Source organism: Lepus europaeus, chromosome 7, assembly GCF_033115175.1.
Source record: "Lepus europaeus isolate LE1 chromosome 7, mLepTim1.pri, whole genome shotgun sequence".
In the NCBI taxonomy this organism is placed as follows: Eukaryota; Metazoa; Chordata; class Mammalia; order Lagomorpha; family Leporidae; genus Lepus; species Lepus europaeus.
Window position 1 is genome coordinate 65,998,263 of NC_084833.1, and position 24,377 is coordinate 66,022,639.

At 45.3% G+C, this 24,377-nt stretch overlaps 1 protein-coding gene and 1 long non-coding RNA gene across 3 annotated transcripts in view; one reads left to right on the forward strand and one right to left on the reverse strand.

The window, feature by feature from the left end:
* Positions 1–3,048: 3,048 nt before the first annotated feature.
* LOC133764585 (uncharacterized) lies at positions 3,049–19,381 on the reverse strand. Its single transcript, XR_009866453.1, has 4 exons — positions 19,285–19,381; positions 18,940–19,080; positions 11,595–11,647; positions 3,049–4,061 (listed from the first exon to the last, which is right to left on the reverse strand). It is a non-coding gene; the product is annotated as an uncharacterized LOC133764585 (long non-coding RNA).
* Positions 19,382–19,572: 191 nt separating this feature from the next.
* Positions 19,573–24,377, forward strand: part of ACER3 (alkaline ceramidase 3) — a 141,486-nt gene continuing 136,681 nt past the window's right edge. For both annotated transcript variants that reach the window (XM_062196751.1, XM_062196752.1), the window contains exon 1: positions 19,573–19,711. In XM_062196751.1, coding sequence (XP_062052735.1) covers positions 19,609–19,711 — 103 coding nt within the window. In that variant the 5' untranslated portion in view covers positions 19,573–19,608. The remainder of the gene's footprint in view (positions 19,712–24,377) is intronic.

The window sequence follows — 24,377 nt, forward strand, 5'->3', positions numbered from 1 at the left end:
GCAAAGGAGTTCCCCTCCAGACAGTTCCATCCCCCCATGGCATCCCATTCCTCAGGCAGCCGTGGCCTCTCCCTCTAGATCCCCCACACCTACCATAGTCCACGGTCCACATTGCGGCTGACCACCCACTGAGTTAGAACAAACAGCCGCCCACCTTACTCTCCCATCCCATGTCTGCCACCTTCTCTCCTCTCAGGCATCTTCCCCCCACCCCTCTGTCTCTGCTGACTCCGCCACTCTGCCCGCCTTGCGGCGTAGCTGTCACTCGGGTGGGAGCTCTCAGGGTCTGGCTCTTTTCACCTCCACGCCCACGGCGCTTTGGGGGACTCTCTCTAGCAGTGTTTGCAGCCTCCATCTCATGTTACAAAGGGCCTATTTCTATTTTTTATTTATTTATTTATTTATTTTGACAGGCAGAGTGGAAAGTGAGAGAGAGAGAGACAGAGAAAGGTCTTCCTTTGTCGTTGGTTCTCCCTCCAATGGGCGCCGCGGCCGGCATGCTGATCTGAAGGCAGGAGCCAGGTGCTTCTCCTGGTCTCCCACGGGGTGCAGGGCCCAAGCACTTGGGCCATCCTCCACTGCACTCCCAGGCCACAGCAGAGAGCTGGCCTGGAAGAGGGGCAACTGGGGCAGAATCCAGCGCCCCGACTGGGACTAGAACCCGGTGTGCCGGCGCCGCGGGCGGAGGATTAGCCTATTGAGCCGTGGCGCTGACCAAGGGCCTGTTTCATTTTCCGTTTCTCCCCAGGGTCCGGCTCAGGGCCTTGTACAGAACGACAAATATTTAAAGAAAGGATCAATTTTCATCCAAACTGTTAGTGGAGATGGGCGGCATAGGTTCTTGTCTTCTCACAAGAAAGAATTCAGATGTGAGGCAGAGAGCCATGGTAAGCAAGGTAGCAAGGTTTAATGGGGCAGGGCATCCGTCAGAATGGATGGGACAGAATCTGAGAGTGCCCAGCCCCCAGACCCGGGGTGGGGGGGTGGGGTGGGGGGTGGGAGCAAGGTCACATGGTTAAATAGAGAGAATGCACCTGGCGGGCCAGGCGGGTGGCTCAGCAGAGAGCAGAGAGCTGGGCACACGGTCTGTATTCAGAACGGGGCGTTTAAGGGAAAGGGCTCCAGTTCCTCCTCCCCCTCCTCCTCCTTCTCCAGGACAAGGGGTTTACTGAGTGTGCAATAGGTGAAATTCCTCCCGAGGGTTCAGGACTCAGTGCTATCAGACCGGGGAGCCCACCTGGGGTTCGGCAGAGGCGCCTCCCTGAGGGTGCCTCCCATGGAGGAAGGTTGTAAAGGTTATCAGGCCAGGTGACCATATGGTGCTGAGGACAGAGGATTCTCTTGGGGAGCTTCCCTTGGGGGGAAGGCTGAGACCACCTGGGAAGTTACTGGGGTGTGGGCAGGACTTGTAGTGTAAACACTGGGCTGCTTCCAAGGTGAGCTTCTGCAGATGCTGTGCTCTCCTGACGCACACAGACTGATTTCTGCCTAGCAAAACCCCTGCCTGTGCAGTGCCTGGGTTAATTTCAGTTGATGTTCCCTGATCTTTAAAGAACCAGATACCATGTCAAGCCTTCTTGCTCCAGGTGAGCCAAGCACTGCCTCCATCTCATCTCCCCAGGTTGAAGCAGAGCCCCTCCTCCCCCCCCTGCTTTGGGGAGCTTGCTGGGCACAATGTCCTTCGCAGACACCCTAAAAGTCCAGCTCCCAACAGCCACTTGCGTTTACATAGCTCTGTGAAGTATAAGCAGCACTTCCAGGCCTATGGTATCCATCCAAGCATCCAGTGCTATAGGTATGGATATCATGAGCCCCATCTTGTAGACAAACAAAAACCAAAAACCTCCAAGGCCCAGAGATGAGTGATTCCCTCTGCTCCACAAGAAAGAACTGAAACCAGCTTTTCTAATTTCAGAGCTCCTGTCTTTCCACTACAGTAGCCGCTTTTCCCATGATGCCATGCTCGTGGCAATGGGGTCTGGCATGTGGCATGGTGTGGCGGGAAAGGGTACCAGCTTGGGTAAACCAGCCTGAGTTCTAGCTCCTTCACTCTAACGGTGTGCCTTGCATCAACTCACTAATTTCCCTAGTCTTGAGCACTTCATTTATAAATGGGGAAGTAATACCCATCTCAAAAAATTATGGATTCCACCAAAAAGAAATGCATGTACACTGTCTGATCTACTGTCAGGACTCAGTAAATGCCAATCTCTTGCCTGGTCCCAGCATGGCCTTCCTTGCGCACATACGTGTCTGGGTTGGCCCACAGTCATATGCGACCCACTGCAACTACACAGCATCATCTCAGCCCTTTTCCCATACTGAGCACTTCACCTCAACCCAGCTACTCAGCTAAAAAGATGCCTTGGAGCCCACGTCATGTTCAAGAGAATTTTTGTGTACTTGCTTTTCATCTCAGAAAATATCCCCTGCCAAATAAATGGACGCTCAGTCTGGTTGTCTCACAAACATTTTTGAAGACTAAGTGCCAGTTGAGGTGTCACACACAAGTAATAATTACTATAATACTGCAGCTGGCATTTATATATGCGCAATTGCACTAACACATTAATTATCTCCACAATAAAATGTGGGGATGGGCTTGTTACCTCCATGAAAATTTTCTTAAAAAAATTTATCTGAAAGGGAGAAACACAGAGAGAGGGAGAGAGAGAGAGAGAGCAAGCTTCTGTCTTCTGGTCCATTCCTCAAAAGTACCACAGTGAGGTCTGAGCCAGGCCTCACTCCAGGCCTCCCGCCTAGGTGGGAGGCAGGGACCCAAGCACTTCAGCCATCACTGCTGCCTCCCACGGTGCCTGTTAGTAGGAAGCTGGTGTTGAGACTGAAGCCGGGACTTGAACCCAGGCATCCCAAGATGGGACCTGGGCATTCCAAGTGGCATCTTAACTGGTGGGCCACCCATCCGCCCCGCCTCCACTTTAAAAATGAGAAGACTGAGGACTAGAAGAGGGTGATGGCTAGCTCGAGGCCACGCCTATCATTAAAACCCTGACTGAGTCCAAAGCTGACTTCTTTCTTTGCCCTTGGAATCTCCTTTCCTCTAAACGGGAGCTACAAACCCAGAAACAAATCCTTTATTCATTTGTAAATCAAAATGCAAGTGTCTTTTTGTTTTTGCTTAGCAACAGTGGTTCTGAACATAAAAGTCCTTGCCTGCAGAGAAAGGGTCTGGAACTAAGAGCAACACTTTTTTGAACTTGGTGAGTTTGAAAACCTGCGTGTATATTTTAAATCCTGGTTTAAAAACCAATCAAAACATAGTAGAACATTTAGCAAATACAATCAGTAATACAAAAATCATACCTGGTCCCACTTCACATAGGTTGGCCTCTTTCCACTCATACACTCAAAGATGGGACTGTATGGAATATACTGTTTTATAACCTGCTTTTGTGCTTATCAACCACTCAGGTCACACTGGTCCCTTTGTGTTCATCAATACAGTCGGAGTTCAGGTAGCTTACAAGTTCTTGGTGCTATGAAAACGCTGAGGGCAGCTGTTTTTCACCAGGAATTCGCACCGTCTGCGCAGCATCCAGCATTCCCACGGCTGAGGCCGTACAACAGGGAGGCGGGGGTTGCGCGGCTCACCGCGGGGCATGCCGGGCCCCGGCCGCGGGAGCAGGGAACGGGGCGGGGCCGGGGCCTGGGTCGCGCCTGGACCGCTGACCACCGATCTTCCCGCCGCGAGGGTTCCCGGGCTTGACGGGGAGCTGGGCGGGACGACGGTAGAGACGCGGATGTTCGTGGCCGGGTCCAGCTTCGGGAAGCAGGTCCTCGGTGCTAATCGGAGCTCAGCGCCCTGGGCGCGCCGGCTCCCGCTGGGGAAGGTCGCGGACCAGGTCACTCCAGTGCCCGGGGCTGGCTAGAGTCAGGCCTGCAGGCGCCCGCAGGCCCGTGTCGGTCCTGCAACAGAAGGTCCCCAGCCCCAACCGGCTTCAGGAGGCAGCAGGTGTCAAGGACGGCTGGCGAATGGCCCAAGGGGGGATTTAGAACGTTTCTGGATGCAAAGTCCCTCTTCAATGTGGTCTTAGTGAAGCCTTTAACAATTATTAAACATTTAAGATGTATACAAAAATATGACATAAAAGTAACCCCTAAGCACCCTCTACCCAGCTTGGTCATTTCTTAGTATTTTCCTATACAGCTTGAGCATCCCTTAATCTGAAAATGTAAAATCTAAACGCTCTAAAATCTGAACTTTCTGAGCACTGACATGATGCCACAAGTGGAAAATTCCTGACTTCATGTGTCACAATCAAAACACAGGTGTCCTAAGATTTTAAAACTTACCTTCAGGCTAGGCGTATGAGGTACATATGAAACAGAAATGAAGCTCATGTTTAGACTTGGATCCCAGCCCCAAGATAGCTCATTATATATGTGCAAAAATTCTAAAACCCAAACTCTGAAACACTCTGGTTCCAAGCATTTCAAACAAGAATATTCAACCTGTGTTTGCTTTAGTTCTTTTGTTCTTTAGGAAATAAAACATTAAGTATACAGATGGCTATCTCTGTGTAATTCCTCCCGATTCTGTTCTGTTTTCTCCTTATAGGTTACCTTCATCTTGAATCTAAAGTTTACGAAATCTGTGTGTGTTTTTGTGTAGTACATACGTGTGTGTCTACAAAAATAAGCGGCTTGTTGGAGGGAGGGGGGGAAGGGAATATCATTATGTTCTTAGAATTGTAGGTACAAACAATATTGAATCTGTTAAAAATAATTAAAAATAAAAAAGGAAAACATACTAAAGTATATCTTGTCAGGTTAAGAAGCTCCTGGATAACCTTCAGAAGACAAAGTGGAGCTTCTGAATAAACAGGTTATATCATGTAGGGAAATGCCAGCAGGTAAATAAAAATAAAATTAAAAATAAGCAAAAGGGCACAGGCATTTGGCCGATTGCCTAAGATGCTGGCTAGCTTCTGATCCAGCACCTGCTAGTGTGTATCCTAGGAGACAGCAGGTGATGTCTCAAGTACTTGAGTCCCTTCCATTTACATAGGAGACCTGGATGGAATTCCAAGTTCCTGGCTTCTGCCTGGCCCAGCCCTGGCTGCTGGGGAATTTGGGGAATGAACCAGCAGATGGAAGACCTCTCTCTCTCTCTCTCCCTCCCCTCCTTCCTTTTGCCCTTTCAATTAAATTAAAAAAAAAAAAAACACAGTGGCTTGCTTTGCATGTTTCAAATTTTATATAAATGGTACCCTACTGTGACTATTCTGTAACTTCTTTGTTCCTGTCAACATGCTATATACTATTTCATTTTATGATTACACTCCAGTTAACTTCAACATCCTTCTATCACATAATTATGCAGTGAACATTTTTGTACATGTCAGAGGAGTGAGAAGTTTCTAGGCTATCCCCCTAAGAGCATGCTTGTTGCACCATGGAGCGGGCACATCTTCATCTTTGCACTCCAAAGTGACTGTACATCACTTTACATTCCCACCCATGTAGGGAAGTTCATATTTTTTCCACCTATTGCCAAACTTGATTTATGCTTAATAAAGCCTCAAAATATTTTTAACTAAGTTCAAACTTCATTTCGTCTACTTCCTCTCTCATTTACCTTATGAGTTACTTTGCTTCTCTGAACCTTGGTTTTCTTATATATAAAACAAGGTAGTGATATTTACCTTGCTAAGTGACTGAAAGAATTATGTGAAATAATGCTCATAAGAACAGTTACTCAAATGTCCGCTGAGGAAGCAAATGTTTAGCCTAGCAGTTAAGACACCTATGTCCTGGAGCTGGCACCACGGTGTCCTCGGTTAAGCCTCCATCTGCAGAGCCAGCATTCTATATGGGTGCCAATTCCAGTCCCAGCTGCTCCACTTCTGACCCAGTTCTCTTGTTATGGCCTGGGAAAGCATCGGAGGATGGCACAAGTGCTTGGGCCCCTACACCCACACAGGAGACCAAGAAGAAGCTCCTGGCTCCTGGCTTCGGATTGGCCCAGCTGCAGCCATTGCAGCCATTTGAGGAGTAAACCAGCAGATAGAAGATCTCTCTATCTCTAACTCTGCCTTTCAATAAATAAATAAATTAAAAAAAAAAAAAAAGACACCTGTGTCCCGCATCATCAGAACACCTGGGCTTGACTTCCTGCTCTGACTCCTGACTCCAATTTCCTCCTAATGCAGACCTTGGGAGGCAGCTGTGATGGCTCAAGTGATGGGGTTCCTGCCACCCAGATGTGAGAACTGGGTTGCGTTCTGGTCCTTGACTCTGGCCTCAGCCCAGCTGTGGTTGTTGTAGGCATTTGGGGATTGTACCAGCAGATGAGAACTCTCTTTCTCTCTGCCTCTCAAATAAATAAAATATTTTTTAAAAAAATCAATGCCTAGTGGAATTTAACAGGCACTCCACAACTAGTAGTAGTAGTAGAAGCAGAAGCAGTAATAATGAATGATCAATGTGTATTGAGTTCTTGCTAGTGGCAGGCATTGTCCTAAGTGTTTTAAACTCATTATCTCATTCATTCTTAGTAGCAGGCTTATGAGGTTGGTACAGCATTAGCTTAATTTTTCAGTTGAGGGAGCCAAGGTATACAGAGCTCAGGCAATTAGCTCACAGTCAGAGATAAGGAACACTGCTGGATTCAAATCCCAGGTCTGACAGAGAGCTTGGACTTGACTCCGCAGGCAATGGAGAATCACTGAAAGAGATGGATTGAGTTACCTGACATGCAGGTCTGTGTCACCTCATACCCAGTAATCATGATAATGTGTGGATGAGGCAATGCAGAAGAGAGGGAGGAGAGGGAGTGGAGTTAGTCAGGTGTGCCTGGCCTTGTGGTAGGTGCTAGGGACACAATGAGGACCAAGACACGTTCCCTGCCCTGGGGTGTCCCATAGCCTCGTTCAATGTTTCTCAAAATGTGGTTCCTGGACTATGTTATCTGCCTCACAATGACCCAAGCTGCTTGCTCAACATGCAGACTCCAGGGTCTAGAGATTCTGATCCTTTAGATTTTGGTGGAACCTAAAAAGCAGTGGTTCTGATATCCTCTGAAAGATCTGAAAAAGTCAGCTACCTACTGGGCAGGCAGAGAAAGGGGACTCATATTGAAGGGCAAATGTTCACAAAATCCCAGGAGTGAGAGAAAGGGACTCTCAGGAAGAGAAAGTATTTCAGGAATGAAGCAATAAGGCCTAAGAGGTGGGCAGGGCCCAGGTCACAAAGAACCTTGCCAGTCACATCAGAGAGCGTGGATTTTATCCTACAGGTAGAGGAAAGCTGTTATCTTGAAGAGGACACTGACAGTATCCAGTTTAAGAGAGTCCCCATAGACATTTGGCCTAGTGGTTAAGGTGCCATTTAAGACACCCAAGCCCCATCTGAGAATACCTGGGTTCAATTCCTGGCTCTGGCTCCTGACTCCAGCTTCCTGCTACATGTACCCTGGGAAGTATCAGGTGATGGCTTGGGTCCCTGTCACTCACATCGGAGACCTGGATTGAATTCTCAGCTCCTGGTTCAACCCAGCCCAGTCCTGACCCTTGCAGACATTTGGGAAGCAAACCAATGAGTCGGAGTGCTTTCTTTCCCTCTGCTCTCTCTCCCCCACCTCCTTCTTTCCCTCCCTCTAAAACAAGTAAAAGAAAAAAAGGAAAAGGAAGCAGGCATTGTGGCATAGCAGGTTAAGCTGTTGTTTGGGAAGTGCCTGAGCTAGAGTCCTGTCTCTGCTTCCCATCCTGCTAACATGCATCCTGGGAGGTAGCAGATTATGGCCTAAGTACTTGGGTCCCTGCCACGCACATGGTAGACCAGATGGAGTTCCTGGTGCCTGGTTTTGGTCTGGCCCAGCCCCAGGGGTTGCAGGTATTTGGGGGATGAACCAGTGGCTGGAAGAGCTCTCTTGATCGTGCTCTCTCTCTCTCTCTCTCTCCCTACTCTTGTCACTCAACTTTTCAAATAAATAAGAAAGGAAGAAAGGAAAGGAGGGAGGGAGGAAGGGAAGGAAGAAAAAAAAGAAAGGAAGGAGGAAGGAAGGAAGAGAGGAAGAAAAAGAAAGAAAGGGAGAAAAAGAAAGAGAGAGAGAGAAAACCCCTTGGGGCCATCAGTTCGGGCACAGGCATCGCTGATCTGGACTGAGACAATGGCTGTGGGGAAAGGTAGGAAATGGACGGACAGGTGAACCCATAAAGACTGATAATTGATGCACATGATGATGGGGTTGGGAGGAGTCAAGGCCTTCTTTCTCTAGCAAACTGGGTCAATGGTTGTAAATTTCTCTGTAGTGAAGAAACCACTGGAAGAGGAGCAGCGAGGAGGGAAAATGATGAGATCTCTTTAGAACACACCGACTCTGAGATCCTTATGAAATATCCAAGTAGAGCTGTCGGGAAGGAGTGCAGGTCTTGGGGAGGTCCTGTCAGTTGCTCACTCAGTATCTTCTCCCCTTACATCTTCCCTAACAGAAACCAATTTTGTTTGGGACAGTGATGTGCCCAGCTGAAATATCCACTCTCCTAGCTTCTCCTGACCATTTTCTGAGATGCCTTGTGGTTTGTCATGAGACTCCCCCCCGCCCCCAACCCCCTATCTTCCACCACAGAACTCTAAGTGGATATCACAGGATGTAGGTTCTGGAGAGGCTATGCTTTCCTGATAGCAATGGTCAGGCCTAGCTGGCATTTGCCTTCTACCCTTGCCTTTCTCCCTGCCTAGACAGCATTGCGAAGCTTGGACAAGCAGCAGCTGTCTTTGGACCCTGAGGATGAAGGCCATCTGCTAAGAGAGGCAGGGCAGAAAGACAGGAGGGGGATTCTGGCTTTGTGGAGCTGTCTGGGCTATCTACCACCTTAGAAAAATAAACCTTTATCTGGCTCAAGTACTGGAACTGGTTTTCTGTCACCTGCAGTAAAACATGATCCTAATTGATTCAAGGGCCAAGGCTCTGGAGACAGATGTGGGTGAAATAGAGATTCCGGTCAGCACCTAGATGGTAACTGATATTGTTGTGATGGATGCAAGAAAACCAGCACCCGAATGTGCACAGAGGTAAATGATCCTTATGTGGTAAAGGACCCCTGAGAGGGCTTGGTTCATAGACAATATTGAAAGAAGGAATTCCTGTTTACAGGGCAAAAGTGCTTAGGTTACTTTTTTATTGTGGATGTTTTCATTTAAACAAAGCAATCAATTTTTAAAAGACGTATTTATTTATTTGAAAGGCAGAGAAGGAGAAAAAGAGATCTTCCATCCACTTCACTCCCTAGATGGTCACAACAGCCAGGGCTGTTTCAGGCTGAAGCAGGGAGCCAGGAACTCTGTCCCGTGTGGGGTGACTTACATCCCTGGTGTGGCATATGGTGGGCTCAGGAGCTCTCTGTTTCCACAAAGCAAGGTTCCCGTGGAGTTTTCTTCGGGAACACTGGTGCAAGGAATGCCTAGGGCCTGTGTTGCGATTCGACCTGACTATTCTATCCTTTGCAGACAGTATCTGCCCTGGCCTCTGGATGATTTTCTCCATCCCTCCTTTCTCTCCACCACGGCCCATGACAAAACAATCTGAAAACCTACTACCATTTTTCCCTAACAAGTGAGTTTGAACACTCCCTAACCCTTCTCTCGTCACTAAAATGATGCCAAATGCCTCTCGCAGCACAGTAGGCCCCACCCTCCCCCGTCCCTGCGCAGCACTTCAGCCCTCTGAGAGTCTCACTCTGCTGGCTTTGCTCTCGCCCTTTCAAACCCTTGAAGGCTCTTTTCATGCCCAGAAATACTTTCTCCGCCTCCTGCTCTGACCTACTACCTCCAGCCACCCACTGCTGCCAGAGGAATTCTCTGGTCTCCCCAGCAGCTGTGAACGTCTGGGAACCCAGCTCCTCTTCTCCCGCTCCACTTGGCCTTCCTGCAAATGCTGTTGATTCTACCCCCTGGGCATCTGTAAACCCCCCTCATCTGGGCTCCTCCAGCTACTCAGGGGTCACTGCCACAGTGTCTTTAAGGAGCCTCCACGTCTTGGTCTTCCTCAATTCAGTCAACCTGACCTCCCTGCTTCACATTCACCTGCAGCGCTCTCTTGCTTCAAGCCCTTAGGCTGAGCGTGGTATTTCCCTGCAGCCCTCCCAAGCCTGGTTCCTGCACTCCAGGTGCAGTGAAAGCCATCACTCAGCCCCCTTGAGCAACCCGCAGTCCTGGTCTACTACAGCTCCTTCTTCTGAGCTCCTGTGGAGCCAGTTTGACACAGCAGATAAGAACACAGCCTCTGGCACCAGGCTGCCTGGATTCCAGCCTTGGCTTGGCTGTAGATTATCTGGGTGCCCTTGGGTGAAATATCTAACCTCACTGTGTCAGTGGCATCATCTGTAAATGAGAGTTAAATGTGGTACTCAACTCAAGGAATGGCTAGATTAAGAAGTAATCTTGAAGTGTATTCAGAAGAGTATGACGTCAGGGTTAGCAGTTATAATTGTCTGTTACCCCATTTCGGTCCTGGAGGTGTTTGTTTTGTCTTCTCTATTGCCTAGAATTATCCCTGATGTGTAGGAAGGATTCATAATTATTATTTATTATTCATTATTAGAAAATGAATTTGGTAACTTGTTTGGTGAGTGTGTCTTGTCATATGTCATTTCACCAGTTAAATTATTGCCAGGTTCAAAAACAGGAGCTATGCTATTCTATTCTGTATTCCCAACACTGGAACTAAGTCTGGATAAAGATTGGACACCTCTATCCTAGACGTCCAATTCATGTTTTCTGATTCCTACATAAAATGACTACTATCCAAGTGTTTCAAAGGTATGACACAAAGTTGGAGGCCTGGCAGCAAATGGGGGAACATGGGCCATTTGGGCTATGGGCCATGGAGCTGTGGCAGCAGATGGCTTGTGGCTACAGTGCCAGACAAGGGCCATGAGGGGAACCCTGGGAGAGGAGGGACCTGGAGGCTTAGATATCTCAAGGAGCTTGCAATTGGCTTTTTGTTCTATGTTGCTTAAGCTTCTTGTTAGTTTAGAAAATAGCTCTTATGAGAAAAACAGGCTCAAATATTCCCAATTTCCCCTTGGCATCTTGCCAGCAGGGTCCCTGTGATTCCCCTAACAAGCTTTTTCTCCTTTCCAAGTAATGAAGTCAATGGATTCATCTCATTCCACGCCCGAAGTACTGTATTTTATATCTGTCTTTTTTCTTATTTAATTCAAACATGAAGTAAGTAAACTGCTTCCATATTTGGTAGATGAAGAAACTGAAAGTTTACCAAAGTTAATAGGGCCAAAGTCAGAGCTTATGAAGAGTTGAGTTTGGAAAACAATGTAATGTTTGTCCTATTCCAGAACTGATGCTCTTAAGCATGTTGCTGGACTGCTTCATAAAAAAGGCTTGGTTACTTAGTCTGCGAGACATCTACAGACTTGCTTATATGCCAGCCCAGTGGTGGACACTGGGAACAAATGACGTATGGTGACCCTTTCTCTCCAGGAACTCAGGCTGCATCATGGGTAGAAACTAGTCAATGGGCAGGGAGGGCAGAGTGTGGGAAGTGCGCAGAGTGCTAAGGGGCGAGGAGGAAGCACTAACTCTACCCGTGAGTAGGATGTGGGGTCGCGTACCTGTGAGTAGGTCCTGGGGTTGTGAGGATGGAAGCTGCATTGAGTTCCAAAGTCTGCAATTAGAAATATTCTGATGAAGTTTTTGGGAGCATAAGCTTTAGCAAGTGCATAAAATATTTTTTAAAAGTGCTTTTCATATACTGTATTCTGTAAAATAGAAAGCTGCAAAAGATCTGTATTTTGTAACTCTATTGTAATAAAACATACTTGAAAAATGCCCAATTATGTACCAAGATACTGTTAGTAGTTACTATTTTTTCAACTTATTTATTTGAGAGACAGACAGAGAGAGACAGAGACTGATAGGCAGGCAGAGCCCCCTTCACTGGTTCACTCCCCACATGCCTGCAAGTGCTGGGCCTGGGCCAGGTTGAAGCTGGGAGCCAGGAATCCAGTCCAGGTCTCCCACAAAGGTGGCAGGGACCCAAGTATTTGGGCCATCACCTGCTGCCTCCTAGGATGCACATTAGCTGGAACTGGGAGTAGAGCCAAGATTTGAATCCAGGCGCTCCTCTACAGGATGCAGGCATCCCAAGAAGCAGTTTAATCTCTAGGCCAAATGCTTGCCTCATCATTGTTAAGTGATTGATGATATTCTATACATTTTTTCCATTATGGTTTATATTTTTATTGTATGAATGTTTTATATTTGAAATATAATTTTATTATGGAAATGTAAGTTGGTACAAACATTTTAAAAACAATTGGCATTATCTACTAAATTTGAAAATGTGCAAGTCTTCCATTCATAGACAATATACTAAAGAAACTTGCACATGTGTGTCAGGAAATATGTAAAAATGAATGTTCAGGGTAGCATTGGCTATAACAGCAAAAATGAGAAACAATCTTATGTCCATCTCAGAAGAATGGATAAATACATTATAGTATATCATACAATAGACAACAATAAAAGAATAAAGTTATAACTTTATGCAACAACATGGGCGAATCTTAAAAGTACAGGGTTGCATAAAAATAAAAGCACATCTCAGAACAACATGAGGGTACTTCAGAAGGTGGAAATAAAAGATAAATTTTGGTACAAAATATTTTAAAACCCACGCAATTAAGAGTCTTCCAGAAGTTCATAGAAACTGAGTTCATCTTATCAAATAAGTTCATATTATTAAAACTATGCATGGTTCTCAAAATTTTGCACCAAAGCCAACTTAAGTTTTTTCTTTTTCTTTTTTTTTTTCAAAGATTTATTTATTTATCTGAAAGGAAGAGATACAGAGAGGGGAGTGCGAGAGAGCGAGAGAGAGCTCTTCCATCCACTCGTTCACTCACCAATAGCCACAACAGCCAGGCTGGGCCAGGCCAAAGCCAGGAGCCAAGAGGCTTCTTCATATGGGGCCCAACTACTTGAGCCATCTTCCACTGTTTTCCCAGGCACATAAGCCAGGAGCTGGATTGGAAGTGAAGCAGCTGGGACTTGAACTGGCGCCCATATGGGATGCCAGCACTGCAGGTGGAGACTTAGCCTTCTCTGCCACAGCACCAGCCCCAGCTAATTTATCTTTTAATTTCATTTTCCCTAAACTACTTAAAGTACTCTTATATGTACTATATAAGTCTACTTAAATAACATTAAAAACATGCAAGGTATATGTTCAGGGATATATTCATGTGATGAAGCTCTATGGAAGAGTAAAGAAATGACAAAAACAAAATTCAAGCAGGTGTTTGCTTCTGCAGGGAGGGGCACAATGAGATTGGAGAAGCATACACAGTGTTCAAGGAGTTGGCTGAGATCCGTCTCTTATTGAGTGGTGGCTAGGTCAAGACTCATCTCATTCTGGATACTTCATATATGTCTAATATATTATTTTTACATATTATGCACTTCATAAAACTATTTTTATCTGTATTTGAAAATTGCTCCATAATGAACATGCATTGTTTTATTAGACAGACAATGCAAATAATAAACAAACAGCATCTAAAATTTTATCAATTTCTGTTATCTGTCCTGACCATGGCCTTTGTAGATCAGTCATTACCATGCATTTGCTGAAGACTTAACTGAGCTAAGCTGCATGTTGAGACACAGTGGTGAGACATGTTTCCTCCCCTAATGGAGCGTACCCTATGGGTGCCATTTAGATCCCTATACAATTCTCAGAGTAGGCTTCATTGCCAATATTACAAGTTCATGAGCCATTTTTCTTAATGTAGTTACTCAGCACCTATATTCTGAGGCAGACTACCTAGATTCAAATTCTTGCTGTGCTATGAACCAATTACTTAACCTCATTGTACTTTAATGTCCTTAACTGTGACATGGAGAAAAAGAATAGTATCTACCTCATGAGAGTGTTGTAAGATTTAACTGAGTTTGTGTATGTATTCAAATATAAAACTCAGAACAGGGCCTGGTGCATGTTCAATAAAAGTTACTGTTCTGTAAATACCCTCTGAGAACTAACCCAGGTCCAAGTGAGGTATTGGAGAAAAACAAACAGAATGGTGCAGTGTCTGGGAGACCAACTGCTAGGCTTTCACAGAATGTGAGAAAGGTTGTGGGGCAGGGAAACCAAGGGACTGTAGGAGCTGGGAAGGACCCCGGTCCAGTGTTGGGGGTCAGGGAGCCTTCCCTGAGAACCTGGGGTTGTACCCCTGGGTTGTGGTCTGTTGCCCTTGGGTAGCAGTCTGTGTTTCTCCCAGAGAAGTGGCTAGGCAGTGTTGAGGGGCTGCCATGAACATGCCCTGCTGTAAGACAGGTCAAGAGGTAACTAGTAGACCACAAGATCGCATAACCTATGGTAAGACTACATCTTCAGTTTCCAAAGTTCCAAACCTTGCTTTGTAGTTGTGAAAGGGTACAATATATTGCATGTAGAAAAATGGATTATAGCTTGGATTGCTTTTGTTATCCTGGGAATGAGTGAAAAGAATTTTCAGTAGGAATTTGGTTGAAAGCTTTCAAAGTTTGGGTTCTTGTTTGTAAGTTGAAACATAAATATGTACATTGGAAATATCCTAAATACCCAGGAGTAAGGGAATAGTAAAATAGATATATCATAATTGAGCAAATCATGGCATATCTATGTAATTAAGTGTAAAGTTGAGTATTAATATATTTATGAGTTTTAATGGGATGAGGAATGCTTATGAAAACATGAAATACACAGATAATAGTAGCTATCATGTAAAAAATCCTTAGATAAACTATTGGAAGAAAATGTACTTAAGTGCTGATAATGATTATTGGTAGTTGTCAGGGTTATGCTTTTATTTATTTGGTTTTATCTGAAAGGCAGAAAGAGAGAGACAGATTTCCCATGCACTAGTTTACTCCCCAAAAGCCTGGAATAGCTGGGGCTGGGCCAGGCTGAAGCCAGGAACCAGGAACTCAATCTGAGTCTCTCATGTGGGTGGCAGGGATACAACTACTTGAGCCATCACCTACTGCCTCTCAAGGTGCCCATTAGTAGGAAGCTGTAATCAGGAGAGGAGCTAGGCCTTGAACCCAGGTATTTGGATAAGAGCTGCAGGCCTCTCAAATGGTAACTCTGACACAAACTCCTTGGGATTATAATTGATTTCTTTTTCACATACTATCCTTGCATTTTCTTTTCTTTCTTTCTTTTTTTCTTTATTTGAAAGGCAGAGGCAGAGAGAGAGAAAGAGAGAGAGAGAGAGGTCTTTCATCTGCTGGTTCACTCCCCAGATGACAACAGCCGGAGCTGTGCCTAGCTGAAGCCAGGAGCCAGGAGCCTCTTCCAGGTCTCCCACGCGGGTGCAGGGGCCCAAGGACTTGGGCCATCTTTTACTGCTTTCCCAGGCCATAGCAGAGAGCTGGATTGGAAGTGGGGCAGCCAGGACTTGAACTGGCACCCATACAGGTCACTGTCATGGCAGGCGGCGCAGCTTTACCTGTAAGCCCCGGCAACAGCCCATATACTATCCTTGTACTTTCTAAATTTTCAAACATAAGAATGTATATTTTTAAAATCAGCTTTATTAAGACACAATTTACATATCTTGTGGTTCAACCATTTAAAATATACAACTCAATGGTTTTTTTGCATATTCAGAGTTATGCAACCATCAATACAGTCTAATTTTAGAGCACTTTTCTCATCCTAAAAAGATGCCCTGTACCCATTAGCAGTCACCTTGTGTTCTTGCTCCTTCTCTCAGTCCTAGGTAACAACTAGTTTACTTTCTATCTCTATAGATTCACATGCTCTGGATGTTTCACATAAATGGAATAATATAATGTATGCCCCTTTGTGCCTGGCTTCTTTGATATAGCGTAATATTTTGAATTCTCCTGTATGTCATAGTACGTATCACTATTTCACTCCTTTTAATTATCAAATAGTATTCTGTCATACGGATATACAACACTTTATTCATTCATTCATCGATTGATGGACATTTGTTTCCGTGTTTTAGCTATTATGAATAATGCTGCTATGAACATTCTTGAACAAGTTTCTTTTGTGGACATGTTCTCAATTCTCCTGGTATATACCTAGGAGTAGGATTTCTAGGTCCTATAATTTTGCTTAGCGTTTTGAGAAACTGCAAAAGTATTTTCCTAGCTGCTGTACCATTTTAAATACCTGCAATATATGAAGGTTCAAATTCCTCTACATCCTTTTCAGCACTTGTTATTTTTTTTTATTACCCTAATGTATATGAAGTAGCATCTCACTGTGGTTTGGGTTTGCATTTCTCCTGTGGCATAGCAGCTTAAGATCCTGCCTATAATGCCAGCACTCCATATCGAGGCTCTGGTTCCTGTCCCAGCTGCTCAACTTCCTATCCAGCTTCCTGCTAATGTGCTGGCGAAAGCAGCATAAAATGGTCTAAGTACTTGGGCCCCTGCAACCCTAGTGGGAGACATGGACAGAGTTCCAAGTTCCTAGCTTTAGCCTGGTCCAGCCCAGCCATTATGGCCATTTGTGGAGGGAACCAGCAGATGGAAGCTCTCTTTCTCCCTCCCTTTCTCTGTGTTACTCTTGCCTTTCAAATAAATAAAACAAATCTTTAAAAAAATCAGTTAGCATAAATGTAAAGATTTATTGCTGGCTCCCAATTTAGTCCACTGATCTAGGCTTCTAGTGCTTCTACAAAGCACTACATAGTCTTGATTACTGAGGTTTGGTGGTAAGTGCTAAAATATGGAAGTGTGCGTTCTCTGACTTTGTTCTTCTTTTTCAGCATAGTTTTGACTGTTCTGGGTTCTTCCCATTTCCATGCATTCCATTTATGCTCAGAGCAGGAGTAAGAAAGAGAGAAAGGAAGAGACAGACATGGCTGAAGGAACTGTGAAGTTCATTTGTGATTGCTACTTCTGCAAAGTACCTTTTTTCTCATGTGGAGGAATGTCTGTCTCCTAAATTCTGTCCTGGTTGTGTGGTAGGTTTTTGTTTTGTTTTGTTTTCCCATTGTCAATGAACATTATGCAAGGTATTGACTTAACCAAGGTCTTATCTCCTACCTTAAGTCACTTGGCTGGGTCCTGAATTCTTTCCATTAGGGGGTCCCATAAAAACTTTTGGTTTACTCCTAGCAAAGTATCATCATATTCTGTTGTGGTTTCTTTCTTTCTTTCTTTTTTAAGACTTATTTATTTGAAATGCAAAATGAGAGGGAGACAGAGGGAGATTTTCCATCCACTGGTTCACTTGCAAATGGCAACACCAGCCAGAGCTGAGCCCAGCAGAAACCGGAAGCTAGGAACTCCATTGTGGTCTCTTACATGGGTGACAAGGGTCTAAGCACTTGGGTCATTATCTGTTGCCTTCTCAGGGACATTAGCAAGAAGCTAGATTAGAAGTGGAACTGCTGGAACTTGAACTAGTGCCACTACAAGCAGTGGCTTAACCTTCTACAGCACAACACGGGACCCTCTATGGTGTTTTGATTGCACACCTCATCAGAAAGTCACTTTGGGGAATGTTATTTTGGCATATAATTTTATCTATATGGGTTACTTCAAAAAGTTTATGAACAAAATGAAATGAACAGGTGCTTCTTTTGGTGCAATTTTTTTGAAATCCATAACATAGTTTTTTACATTTTCCATTAACTTTCCGAAGGCCTCTGTGTATATTTATTCATCTATAAATTATATACACTTATGAATATATATGCTAAAATTATATGCAAAACAAAAATTTTTAGAGACTGAAGTAAAAAATGATTAAAAACAGAAGTTTCCTCACACTTCATTTTATTTTTCTGGATTTTTCCTGTTTACCTCTCTGTGTTCCAGTACCCAGCCAACCAAGGCCTGTTACACAACAGATGCTCATGCTCATGTCTGTTGTTCAAAAGAACATTTCCAGATATCCTAATATTTCTATAAAACACACTGCTTCTGTTCCTAGGTTTTGCATCTTCCAAGTAATGCTGGGATCATTTTGTAGGTAGGCTGGAGGTGCCTCATCTGTCCTTGTCCTCTCTTTTATCTTTGTACCTCATCTGACTTATTTATTTAGAAAATAGCAATAATATCGTCTGTAAGCCATATTCTTCAGTTTTTACCATATGGTAAAATATGCCTGGGCAGAGTCCTGGATGTTAAGATCAAGAAGGATGGTGAGGCCAGCGTTGTGGCGTAGTGGGTTAAGCCACCACCTGGGAAGTCAGCAACCCAAACAGGCATAGTTATTCACTTCCACTTCCAGCTGCTCCGCTTCCTAGCCAGCTTCCTGCTAATGCGCCTGGGAAAGCAGCAGAAGATGGCCGGGGTACTTGGGCCCCTGCACCCATGTGGGAGACTGGAATGGAGTTCCAGGCTCCTGGCTTCAGCCTGGCCCAGAATTAGCTGTTGTGGTCATTTGGGGAGTGAACCAACAGTTGGAAGCGTGTACTCTCTCTCTCTCCCTCTGTCTCTCTTCCTCTCTTAACTCTGCCTTCCCAATAAATAAACAAACCTTTAAAAAAAAAATAATGGCAAGCAAGATCCCCAATCACTGTGGTATCACAGGAGGATGTCAACAATGGCAAGGGAGCTCTTGGGAGTGAAAGTGAGAGAGGGCTTCAGGGAGCTAGATTTTAAAGGACAAAGTGGGGAGGTAGCCAAATGAAGAGAAGCAGGCCAGCCCAGCCAAACTTGGACAGCAGAGGCAGGAGCAGGGGCACTGAGCGAGCACACTCCCTGCAGGCTGAGCACAGGGCGAAGGAGGCTGCATGTGCGCTTTTAAAGGCTGGGTCCGGCAGCTCTGAGGGGTAATGGAGTCTTGAAGCGGGACTAGGGGGGAGGCCGTTGGTTGCCAGCAGTCAGAGGGCAGAAACCTCCAGCCATGGAAGCCCAAGGAGGCAGGCTAACCGCGGCAGCGCTCTGTCAGGCGGCGTTCTCTTTAAGGATCCGGGCACTTACTTTTTCTTTCTTTCTGTCCGAGGTTGCAGCCCTTTCCCTTGGACCCTAGGAGACACACCCTTTTCAGAACACGCCGGCCTATTTCCTGGGAATCGCTGGAGTTGACTAGGGGGTGCTCAGTTTCCGGGCTCCTTTTGAGGCCTGGGGACAATGGGAGACACTGAGGCGCATCGCTGCACAAGTTTAATCAAGCACGGGCTGGAAAAAAGCCTCCCTCCCACCCCCGCCCCAATTAAATCAAATTACATACAGAGAGAGAGAGAGAGAGAGAGAGAGAGAGGGAGCGAGCCTCAGACACGTCCTGGCAGCAAAGAGCCTCCGGGCTATCGGGGGCCCCAGACCTACCGGCAAGGGCGTGTCTAGGCCGGCCAGGCAGCCCAGGTTCCCGCTCCTTCCTGGATCACGCCTCTGGCCCGCCCACGGAGGGAGGAGGCGCCCGGCCACCCCGAGCCCTCGGGATGGGCCTGCGCCCGCCGGGCCCGGCAGCCCGGCAGCCCGGCAGCGCCGGTGGGCGTGGCCTCCCAGCCCGGCCGCCTCAGTGACGGCGCCGGGCCACGCCCCTCGGGGCGTGAGCGGGCGCGAGAGCTGGGCCCGAGCCGGCCTGGGATCCCGCCGAGCCGAGCGCAGCGAGCGGAGCGCCTGGGCGGCGGCGGCGGCAGCGGCAGCGCGATGGCTCCGGCGGTGGACCGGGAGGGCTACTGGGGCCCCACGACCTCTACGCTGGACTGGTGCGAAGAGAACTACGCCGTGACCTGGTACATCGCCGAGTTCTGTGAGTGTGGCCCGAGACCGGGAGGGAGGACGCCGGTCTGAGGGGAGACGCCGTGTGAGGGAGGCAAAGGGCGAACCTGGCCGAGGGGAGGCACCAGGCCCGGCCGGCGAGCGGTGGTGCGGCGCCCGGGTCCGGGGGGCAGCAGACCGGGGGGAGTCCCGTGTGTCGAGTGAGACATGCCGCGGTCTGGACGGGTTGAAGGGGGGGTCTTGAGGTTGGGGGGCGGAAGAGAAGTGGGGAGCCCCTGCTGGACCTCAGAGGGAAGCCTGAGGAGCAGGACTGGGGATTCTTGAGGGGCAGATGTGGGGTGAGGTTGGGAGAGGCGAGGACTCAGCTAATTGGAGGAGGGCCCAGGACACCTGCTCTGCCATTGCCACCACCACCTTAGCTGGAAGGGCACTGGAGAAGGGGACAGTTCCCAGCTTCTACAGCCAAATCTGAGAAAACTCTGAAGTCTTTTCCTTCCTCTTTCTCTGTTCTTATCAGACCTTCGCACTCATCTCCAGGGCACAGACCACGTGGACGAGCCCCCCCCCCCCCCCCCCGCCACACACACACACACACACGCACACACGCACACGCTCCCACCCAGTATATCTTCAAGTATCAGAGGTCATCTGCTCCCCGAGTACGGCTCTTCCACTATCATTGGGCACCAGAAGTTCCAGGCAGGGCACCCAATCTACATGGTCCTGCAGGGCCAGGCTTCCAAGAGCACAAGGGACCAAGTCCCCGCTCTACTCTGCCTCCTGTTGGACTGTCTAGGGGTTAGGGGTCATTTGAGGACACTGCTTTCAACTGACTGCACCTTCTGAGGACTTGAGGAATCCTATAACTATTGCCCTGACAGACCCTGCTGGCCAGATTGCTGATTATGTGTGTGTGTGTGTGTGCGCGCGTGCTCCTAGATGATTATCCCTGTCAGGCTCTTCAAGTTTTGAGTGCAATGTTTGATTCTTCTTTCAGGTACCTCCTTCTGGCAAGGTACAGAGAACATTATCTTCAGCTAACCACACTGCTGTCTTTAAATTGGATTTACTTTCTCGGGCATGAAGCAAAATTTTTCTTAGCTAACTTTCCCATTGTTAATTCCTTCTCCTGGACATGCATGTTTGGCTTTGTAGCAAAGAGGAGGGTTTGTGCCAGATGAACCTACTTTATTCTGTTCCAGTAATTGGCTATGTTAAAAAATAAAATAAAATAAAACCCTTTTCAGTTCAGAACTTTAGCTTTCCATTCCCTTAAGACCGTGCTTTATGCTTAGGGTCACTTCCATATATAAATGAGCAAAGGAGTAATTTATAGTGTGATTATTTGACCTAAATGTTGAGCCTAAATGTTGGCAAAGGAAGCAGTTTATCAATTTGTTATCAGATCACTTTGCAAGCTCATGCCTGGTTCAGAGAACCATGACTATGAGGGAAAGGACTTAATACCATGCTCTCTGAGCTGGAAATGTGTAATATGGGAAAGAGAAACTAAAGGGTCTTCAAATACTGGGTGGGCTATCAGATAGCAATCAACTCTATGCATTTCTCCAGAATCTGGAATTAAGCCAGATGAGTAGAAAACAACTGTAAGGGACTTTGTTTCAACCAGTGAAAAACTTTCTAACCAGTTATATAGTCATGCAATAGGTTGCCTGGGGGTAGAGGTATTCTGTCACTGAAAGTGTTAAAACAGACATTGCTTAACCAACTCTTGTGAATATTTTAGGAGGAATTAATTCTTTAGTAGAGAAAAGGAACTGGCCTTAGGTGGCTTTTAGATCCTTTGCATCTCTGTGGGTCTACATAGATTATAACCAAGATTTTGGATTAGAATCAAAAGAGAAAACTGGCCATTAAGTCCTGTGGACTGTGAGAGAGCAAGATCAACTAAAGTTCCAGCAGATGGCTCTGAGAAATGGGAAATGGCTTTAGTTTTCAGTGTCCTCAGAAAAGGAGACTCTGAACAGACTACAGGGAGATTTTGACAAGAATTCGAGAAGATTCAAGAAGAAGATGAGTGACTGTTGGCATTCTTTTGTGTGTTTACCTTGAGTGAAAATGGTCTGAAGGGAATTGAGGTCAAGTCTTCTTATCATAGCAAGTGGTGGGGTTTTTCATATCTTGGAGTAAGAAAAATAAATTAACTTGTGAAAAATATGTTGACTAGTAATATGTTCAAAATATTATGTGTGCAAAACAAATGTCTTATCATCATAATATTTATATCAATGGTAAATAAATAAGTTGAGTTTGGAGAATTTCATGTTTAGGTATGGTAGTGATTCTCAGTTATTTTCAGTACCTGAAAAACTTTCGTCTTAGCATCACCCCAAAACAGTTCCAATTCCTTTTTGTTTCAGCAGATTATAAGTTCCAGGGGAAAGGTAGAGTCTCCCTTTAGTTGTGGATAATAAGCTTCTCTGTGTGCCTGAAATCATGGGTACAGACAGTCCTCATTTTGTAAGATAGTGTAGGACCATACACATGACCATGTGAGTTAAAGCCAAGCAAAGCAATATTAATAATCAATGAGAAAAGTTACCATTGGTCTATGACCTTTACAAATTTTTGTCAAAGGGTTGGCATTATGGTACAGTGGGTTAATTCCATAGCAAAGTGCTGGTTCAAGTCCTGGCTGCTCTATTTCTGATATAGCTCCCTGCTTATGCACTTGGGAAGGCAGCAGATGATGACCCAGGTACTTGGGTCCCTGCCACTCATGTGGTAGACTGGAATGGAGTTTCTGGCTTCTGGCTTTGACCTAGCCCAGCCCTGGCTGTTGCAGCCTTTTTTTTTTTTTGCAATGAACCAGCATATGGAAGATTTCTCTGTCTCTCCCTCTCTGTTGCTTTGCCTTTCAAATAAATAAATAAATCTTTAAAAAGTTTTTTTTTGTTAAACACTGTAAGCACTCTCTCTGTTTATAAAGGGAAGTGAAAAAAGCAAAACTAACATTTATTTCATTCACTGTAATTTTAAACATTAAAACCATTATGAATTAAAGTGTTTTATTTCTGTGTAAAATAATAAGAGTAGTTTCAACAGTGCTTGCTCTCTCATATAACTTACATGGAATCTTTTCTGTGCCTTGGTTGATCCTTTCTAAGTCTGTATCTGCTTTTAACGGTTTGTCCTTTGCACTTTCAATATTGTGAAAAATCTCTGCGAGTTCCTTTAATGCAACTTTTTTGGTCAGTTTCACTACTGGGACATCTTCATCTTTTTCACCACAACTACTTTGTTCATTTGTGTTGATAAGTTTGCCGTTTCTGAGTTCCTCAGGCTGCATACTGTAGACTCTTCAATGGTAGCAGTGTCAGCATTTGTACCGTCATGCATTTCATCTGTAACTCTGTTTGACTGGAATTTCACATTTGGCATTGTCACTTTTTATTTCTCAGCTGCCCTTTCATCATTGTTGGCCAGTACCCTCTTTCTAACTCATTTTTGTAAAATATCCCAGAAGTTTGTCTCTAGGAGACCAGGAGGCAACCTCATGAGCTGCTTTGCTTTCTCTATATGAACTGTGTATGCTTTGCTCTGTATATGCTTTGCGGTCTGTATATGAACTGAAAACAGAGAAGAAGTTTGATCACCAATAAACTCAACAGAACTGACTTGGCTGGTAATCATAGTATTCCTCTATTTACAGTGGTTTGTAGACTAAAGATCTAGTAGCAAAGTTTGTACTGTATTCAATTAATATGCAGTGGTAACTGAACTTTGAATTGTGTCATTGGGGGATTGGTGTTTAAACTATAGTAAGTGAAATTTTTGCATATTGGAACCCTGCAAAGTAAAGACTGCCCATTTATTAATAATCCTCAGAACATTTCTCTTCAGTAGGTGGTGTTACCTCATTTTATTTACTTATTTTAAAGAACATGGCAGATTTTCCAACTTTTTTTTTAGTGTTTATTTACTTGAAAGGCAGAGTGACAGAATCTTCTGTTTCCTGGTTCACTCTCTAAATACCCACAACAGTCAGATCTGGGCCAGACCAAAGCCAGGAGACAGGAACTCCATTTAAGTCTCCCATGTGGCTAGCAGGGATGCAAGAAATTGAGCCATCATCTGCTGCCTCCCAGGTGCATTGACAGGAAGCTGAGTTGGAAGCAGAGGTGGAACTTAATCCAGGTCACTCTTATATGGGATGCAGATTTCCCTAGTGGTAGCTTAACCTGCTGTGCCACAACACCCATCCCTGTTACCCTTTCAAAGCGGAATCTTAGAGGAGTTAAAGAACTTTCAAACATCATACAGATATTAAGAGGCAGAAATGGTATTCAGATTTATGTCTTGTTGCCAAGACATATTGTCTACAAGAAGTGGAATTCAAGTGCTGTTGGTTTAATGGAAGAAATATTACCTAAATGGAAGTGGAAAGGGATTCAAAACTTCAGTTATGACCTCAGAGAAGAATTACCAATTAAAAGCTATTCAGAATGTTTCATTTATTCACCAAATATTTACTGAGCACCTATTTATTACTAAGACTATAAAACTATAAAAGACAACCTCTCTCTTCAAGGTAGCTAAGAAGCCCGTGGGTATATGAACAGATGCACTCCTACTTACAAATGAACTGCATTCCTAAAAATATATTTAGTAAAAAATCTCCAAGAATTGACATAATATGAGGGAGAATTTATCAGAAAGTTTAAAAATATTTGAAA